This window comes from Muscardinus avellanarius (assembly GCF_963383645.1).
Source record: "Muscardinus avellanarius genome assembly, chromosome: 12".
Taxonomy (NCBI): Eukaryota; Metazoa; Chordata; class Mammalia; order Rodentia; family Gliridae; genus Muscardinus; species Muscardinus avellanarius.
Genome location: NC_137798.1, coordinates 4,009,393 through 4,017,254, shown reverse-complemented (window position 1 = coordinate 4,017,254; position 7,862 = coordinate 4,009,393). Strand labels below are relative to the sequence as shown.

The 7,862-nt window shown below is 44.1% G+C and overlaps 1 protein-coding gene across 1 annotated transcript in view; it reads left to right on the top strand.

Moving 5' to 3' along the window:
• Positions 1–5,021: 5,021 nt before the first annotated feature.
• The window catches only part of FSIP1 (fibrous sheath interacting protein 1), a gene marked incomplete at both ends in the record, with an annotated part of 168,353 nt that continues 165,512 nt past the window's right edge, over positions 5,022–7,862 (top strand). The window contains 2 exons of the mRNA XM_080707946.1: positions 5,022–5,153; positions 6,468–6,651. Coding sequence (XP_080564072.1) covers positions 5,022–5,153; positions 6,468–6,651 — 316 coding nt within the window. The remainder of the gene's footprint in view (positions 5,154–6,467; positions 6,652–7,862) is intronic.

The following is a 7,862-nucleotide window of genomic DNA, read 5'->3' as shown; positions in this document are numbered from 1 at the left end:
GCTCTGTTGAAAGAGACAGAAAAAACATCCTACCTACCTAAAATAATGGGCACAAAGGGGCCAGGAATGTGAGAATGGCTGTAAACTGTAAAACGCCACTCACACTGGAATACAGCTGACGTTTGGATGGTCCTGGGGACAAGGAAAATCAGGTGGGGATCTGGACAGTTTCATGCACTGAGGATTAGAGAAACTACGAACAGAAGAAGGTACAAATAGTATTTTCTACCACATTTTGGACTCTATCCCAATCTGCGAAAAACAAATATATTTTAAAATGTGCAGACAGCCCAAAGTCTACCAAGAGCTCCACATACATGCTCTCTTTCAGCTGCTCAACAGTCTAGCGAGGAGGGAATAATTATCACCCGCATTTTACGGTGAAGGAAACTGGGATCAGAGAGGGTAGCTGGCCAGCAGGACCTCACAGTAAGTCGAGGGCTGCCCGGGACCCCCGTCCCATTTCCGGATGGTACAGCCCTCTTCTCCTATCGCGAGACTAGGAGCGCGTGCTTCTGGTTGCCAGGAAACGGCGCTCCTAGCCGCCGAAGGGCTGTAGACGGGCCGCGTATTCCATCTTCAGGGATGCTGCGTTGGCGGGAAAGACCCCTTCCTGTGCGGATTGGCGGGTGACGCCGCGAGTGTCCGCGGGGGGCCGCCGGCCCCTCGGCGCCCCGGGATGGCCAGCCCCGGGCTCCCCGCGAGAAGGTGAGGCCGCGCAAAAGACCCGCCAAGTATTTCGGCTTCGAGCCAGTGGGCGGGGCGGAGCGCGTCAAGCCGCTGGCCGAAGACAGACAGCCGGGGAGAGCAGGCAGGGCCAATCAGAGGGCGGGGAGGGGCCAGAGGGGCGGGGCCAGGCGGGGAGGGAGGGTCCAGCAGATGGAGCCCGTCTTGCTCCGGAGGAGTGTTTTGATTGGGTGTTCCTGTGTTCCCAGGGTTAGGACCCCCACCTTCCCCGGCCTCGTAGCCACTAAAACCCAGAAGTAATCAGTGGTTTAAGTTAGGCCATCGACGGCAAAGGATGCAAATGGGCATTTCACAGAAAAAATGAAAATAAAAAGGCAGCCAGGAAACTTTGAAGACTCAACTAGCCTTGTAATTGCAGGAATGTAAATCATACAGATAGCTTCAGGCCCCGGAGACTGCCCAAGATAAAAAGGATTTGCCGGGCGTGGTGGTGCACGCTTGTCATCCCCGCGCTTGGGAGGCTGAGACAGGAGGATCGCGCAGGTTCGAAGCCAGCCGCAGCTACTTAGTGAGGCTCTCGGCAACTTAGTGAGACCCTGTTTCCAAATAAATTATAAAATGGGGCTGGGGGTGTAGCCCGGAGGAAGAAGGCCCCTGGTTTCCACCCCACCCCACCCCAGCACCACACACACACACACACACACACACACACACACACACACACACACACTGGATGAGAAGCAGATTGGCGTCAAGCCAGTGTGGGGAAATGGGCACTTTCACCACACTCTGTTGGTGGTGTAGTTTCGTACAGTCTTTTAGGGTCACAACTTTGAAGAGTAATTTTAATTTATCTTACGGTTGTATGAGATAACATATCTAACTAGGGATCAATCTGGCTTCTTTCACGTCAACACAACACAGCTGACATTTATCCATGTTCTGTGCACCTCTTGTTCCTTTTAATTGCTGAGTAGTATTCCATTGCACAGATGTGCATACATGATTGTACCATAATTTCTTCATCCTTTCAGTAGTTGAGAGATATTTTGTTTCCAGAGTTTGGCTACTGTTAACGAAGCCTCCATAATACTCATATATGTTTTTGTGTGTGAAAATGATTTTTAATTTCTCAGGTAAATATCTATGATGAGGATATGTTTAACTTTATGAGAAACCACCAAGTAAGTAGCTTTGCAATGTGACGCTCCCATTTTGACTCACCAGCAACATGTAATAGCTCTGGTCGCTTTCCCATTTTGTCAGCATTTGGTATTGTCAAGTTTTTTTTAAAAAGATTTGTTTCACCATTCAGTTAGGTGTGTTTGTGATATCTCACTTTTTTTTTTGTTTTTTTACGGTACTGGGGATGGAACCCAGGGGCATTTGACCTCCGAGCTACACCTTCTGCCCTATTTTTTAATTCTTTATTTTGAAGCAGGGTCTCACTGAGTTGGGGAGGGCCTCACTAAGTAGCTGAGGCTGTCCGCGAACCGCAATCCCCTGGTCTCAGCCTCCTGAACGCTGGGATTACAAGTGTGTACCACCACACCTGGCCTCACTGTGGTTTTTTTAAAAAAAAAAAATTGGAGGACTAATGATATTAAATATCTTTTCACGTGCTAATTTGCCATCTATCTTCTTGGTGACATATCTGTCAAAATCTCTTGTTTTCTTATTGAGGCTTGTTATAAGTTCTGGATACAAGTCCTCTGTGAGGTATGTATTTTATAAACATTTTCTCCCAGTTTTGGGGATTTATTTTCCTTTTTTTAACTGTATATGTTGAGGAGCACAAGTTTTAAATTTTTATGTATTCCATTTTATCATTGTTTTCTCTTTGAATCATGTATTTGATGTATCCAAGAAATCTTTGCCTAATCCACAGTAACACATATTTTTATAAATGTTTTATAGTTTTAGTGTGTGTGTGTGTGTGTGTGTGTGTGTGTGTGTGTGGGTTCTGGGGCATTCTACCACTGAGCTCTACCCTTTTTATTTCATTTTGAAACAAGTTCTCACTAGGTTGCTGAAAGTTTCCCTAAATTGCTGAGGCTGGTCTTGAACCTATGATCCTCCAGTCTTAGCCTCTCAAGTACTGGGATTACAGGTATGTGCCGCCACACCCGGCTCCGTAGTATTTAAGTCAGTGTTCAGTGTTTATATAGTTTTAACCATGTATTGTTTGATGGCTTCCTTTCTTGTGTAGCACTTTACTTTTCTTGTGGAATTTCTACACGGCAGTCAAGATCTCCTCTCGAACACTCAAATACATCATAAGAGCTGATTTCGATGCACTTATCCAGATGTTTCCGCACATGTCTGAATTCAGCGATAGCCTCTTAGTCACACCCCCAGCCTTTCCCGGGAACTGCATTCTACTTACAGTTTGCAAGAGAGGACATAATAGAATAGACCCAGTTCTAAAGTAAATTGAAAGGTTCCCGGAGCCTCTTAGCTGGTCACGCCGGGATGGCTCCCTGCGCCTCTCCCTTTATGGACACTATTACACCGGCTGAGCACACGCTGCCGTCTCATTGCTCCCTCTGTGAGCTCCTTAAGTCTCCCGTGACAGGCTGCTCTGGGCGTTTCAAGGCCTCTGGCCTTTTGGTGACTTACGCTTTTTAGTTGTGACGTGATGGGCCAGGGTGATCCATCATCCCACAATAATAATGTCAGTGCCTTCCCGAGCGAGCTCAGACCCTTTTTCAGAGTTTGAACAATGTGGAGATCAATGCGTTTTTCACTTTCTGAGATGGGAAGAGTTGGGTCTCAAGTATCAGCTTTGGCACATCGAACGGTCGAAGGCCAAGCCGGATTATCCCTCTGTGTGCCTGAGAGGAGCTTTAGGTTGGTAGTGTTTGTGCTTCCTCCTAAGGCCAAAGCCTCTCTGGACTCTGCCTTTGTGGACCACAAAGAAAGAGGAGTCATTTTGCGGGTCAGAAAGGACATTGTTAGCATTTGCCAGGGTGGAGGCAATTGTCCTGTTTTTCTCTTCTGTTATGAGAGAAACGGTTTAATACATAAACATTTAGAAAGGATTTGGTGAAAGATGTCCAGTCACGTGTAAAGCTAAATAATGAGAGGAATGGGATTCTCCTGTATCTCCCATTTTCCTCAGCATGCATGTTACCCCAGCATCACTGGCCAATCTGGAAGGGTCCTGAGGAAGGCATAGTTCAGAGGGACCAGTGTGCCTGTGCTGCTCATGTGCTCCCTCTGGCCTAACCATCCCTCCCTCCCTCCCTCCCTCCCTCCCTCCCTCCCTCCCTCCCTTCCTTCCTTCCTTCCTTCCTTCTTCTTTCTTGGATTGAACCCAGGAGCAATCTATCTATGCACTACATCCCCAGCCCTTTTTAATTTTTTTTGCAATGGGATCTCACTAAGTTGCTGAAAGCCGCTGAGTTGCTGATCCTGGCCTCAAACCTGTGATCCTCTTGTCTCAGCCGTCCAGGTACTGCGATTAACAGCTTTGCCCAGTATTTCTTGCTTTGAACAACGGCATTGGGAACAGAGCGCCCAGGATAGTGAGAGGTCTGTGGATGGTGTCTTGTGTAAAATAGTTGAGATTGGCAAAGTACAGCCAGATAGTGAAAGTTTGTCCTCTAATAAGCAACGGGCCTTAGAAGGGGCGGGCCGATCAGATGAGAGCAGTGCCCTAGAGGTTGGCACTCCTAGAAAAGGTGGCACCAAGGAGGGGAAAGTCAGAGTGGAAGCCTGACTAGAGCAGGAAAAGCTAGAGCGAGGAAGGCAAAACCAGAGGGGACCTGGGAAAATCAGTAAGATCTGGTGGCGCGTGCCTGTAATTGCAGCAATTTTGGAAGTTGAGACAGTAGGATCACAAGTGTTCAAGGCTAGCTTGGGCAACTTAGCAAGATTCTGTTTTAAAAAAATAAAAAGGGCCGGGAATGCAACTCACTGTAGAGTGCCTCATGGGTTCAGTCCCCAGGACTGAAAAGAAATTTCGTTAAGATGAAGCGGATATCGGTTGAGAGACAGGTGGCCTGTGAGTGTTCCCCGAGGAAAGACCAAGGCCCCGGTAACTGTTGTGTCCTGTTTTTTCCCGGAGGTAGAAGGGCACAGGAACCCATGGAGATGGCAGTCACTGCATTCTCTTTTAGCTACTTTCAGTGTTTAACACCCAGGGCAAGATGTTTTGTGTGTATGTGACGTAAGATTTAACATCCGTGTCCACAAGATGTCTTTTAATGAAAGCAGGGAACCTTTAAGAGTGACTTTGGTAGTAATATAATACTTAAAACATGGGCTCTGAGTAACTGGATGTAAACATTAACTTGTGAAACATTTAAACGTCCGAGCCTCTTTGTTTTAGGATGTCAATGGACATTATAAAGGGAAATCTGGATGGAATTTCAAAACCAGCCTCAAATTCAAGAGCCCGTCCTGGGAGCAGAAGTTCCAATGGATCTTTGGAGGTGCTCTCACCAGAACCAGAACCCTTAAAGGTGATTTTCAGCTGAACTCCTTCTCTCAACCTCAGCAAATGATGAAACCACATTGCAGTTAACCTCCCATTTTGCCGACCACAGTGATGTATGCTTGTAATCCCAGTACTCGGGAGGCTGAGACAGGAGGATCGTGAGTTTGTGTTCAGCCTCACCTACTTAATTAGGCCCTCTGCATTTTAGTGAGACCTGGTTTCAAAATAAAAAAATGAAAAATAGGGCTGGGGGTGTAGCTCAGAGTCGAATGTCCCTGAGTTCAATCTCTAGTACTGGGGGAAAAAAAAAAAAACAAGGAAAAATATGAGTAGCATAAAAATAACATTACCAAAGCATATGATTCTGATTTGAAGACTCATTAGAAGCAGTTGTTAATCTAGAATAGCCACTTATTGGTGCAATGTAATCATACATCTTAATGGAGTACAAGACGGTAGAGGCGTTCATGCACCCAATTAGGTCTTACCCGATTTCTCCCCATACCCTCCCTCTCTGCCCTTCTCATGTTTGGCTTAGTGACTGACTGTTATGTGTGTGAATGTTCATCATGAATATTAGAGAATTTCTCTTTCCCCCCTCCCATCCCTTCAGTCAGGTCTCCATATTTGCTCATCTATGGCTTCTCCTTCTTCGTCTAGAGTTCCTCCTATGACCCTTTTTCTCCCTAGCTTCATCTGTTAGGGAGAACATATGCTTTTTTACTTTTTGTGACTGACTAATCTCACTTAGTATAATGTTCTTCTGTTTCATCCATTTCCTTGTAAATGACATAATTTTGTTCTTCTTTACAACCGAGTAAAACTCCACTGTGTACATATCCTGTAATTTTTTAACCCATTCATATGTTGGCGGACATCTGCAGACTAGCCACTTTTCAGCCATGTAATAGCAACATGTAGGAAGTGGCTGTCGTGCTGGACAGCATGCTCTGGATCTCTGATTGTCCGCCTGAGTAGAGGCTCAGAGAGTAAGGCCCATCACGTTGCTCCCGGAGACTGGCAGATAGCAGGTCTCTTCAGGACTGATTTTTGACCTCTTAGGTTATAGCTAGAGGTTTCTGGAGAATGGTACATATATGTTGTAAAGATAATTAACTATGCGTAGCTAAATCACATTTAGTTTAAAACTGTTGTATTTCTAGGCACTTTAATGCTAATGTCTGCACTTATATATGTCTCCACACATACTTCATTAGTGTAGAAATATTCTGAAATGTTGTAATGTTTTAAGAACATTATCATTTTTCATTGTCCTTTAGTCTAGCAGGAGAAAATATATTATTCTTGGAACTTATTTTTTTTTTGAAATTATTTTTAGGTTGACACTGCAAACAAGTTGAGTTCTGATAAAGAGGATCATGCAGAAAATAGTAATGCAGAGGAAAGAAGAAATAGCAATGATGACACAGGGGGAAATGACTCTGAGAAAACAGAACTGGCTTACGAGGGGCCAGATGGAGATCTGAATCTGGTCCAACATCAGACAGTCCCTGAGAACTCAGGTGGGATCATCACTAGGGGGTTTGCTAATGATAAGTACAGATGTTTAACTTAAAATAATAGAATTATATGTGCTTTTATCAGCTAAGGAAATAATAAACCGAAAAAGACATACTTTCTGTGAAAAAGCAATCACCACTTTTTATGTACATGACTAATAGGAGCTTTTTTTTTTCTTTTCTTTTTTCAGTACTAGGCATTGAGCCCAGGGGCATTCTACCTTCGACCTATACCCCTAGCCCTGTTTTTTTATTCTTTATTTTGAAACACTAAGTCTCAAGACTCTCGTATACTGGGATTGCAAGTATGTGCCACCACATGCTTAAATACATTTAGAACTATAGTAAAATGTGTTATTTAATAAGATTTTTATGGTGCTCAGTCTACATTAATCAAGTAGAGCATATTTTTGCATCTTATGGGATGATTTGTGGTTCATTTTGATGTTTAAAATTGCACAATAAAATCTATCCTATAGCTTATAAATGCTCTTTTAGGGATAATCATACTCAAAACTAGTAACATTTACATTTTAAGAGCTAGTTTTTCATGGTAGTAAGTTAATTCTTGTCAGATTACATTAGAAGAGCACTTCTCACATGTCATCTGCAGAGCCCTGGGGATGGGGTGTCTCTGAGGCCCCGGAGGGGCTCTGTAGAGTAAACACTATTTTCATAATTACACTGAGATGTTCTTTGCCTTTTTGCCCAGTGTATTGACATTTGCACTGATGCTACAAACTTCTGTGGGCAAACTTCTGGTGCATTAGCACACATTAAGACACATGACTAGAAGTCGTATTCTTCACAACCAGGCATGGGCAGCAGAAACAAATGGCCACGTTGCTTAAGGATGTCCTTGATGAAGCAGTAGAAAGTATTAATTTTATTAAATCTTGGCCAAAGTACACCATCTTAATATCCTGCGGGGCAAAGTGGGAAGCAGACATAAAACGATTCTGTGTGAGCCAAAGCGGGAAGGCTGTGTTGGGGAAAAGTACTTGTGTGATACTTTGATGCCATTTTTTACTTGAAAGAACAACTGATGGACAAACTGTCATCACCGACTTGGGCATTTGGCAGACTTTTTTTTCTTTTTCTCTTTTTCTGAAGATGAAGTAAGCCTTGTACTTCAAGGAGAACTACTAAAGTACTGATGATAAAATCTGGGTATTCCAGAAAAAACAAATTTTTGAAAAGTTATGAATGTCACT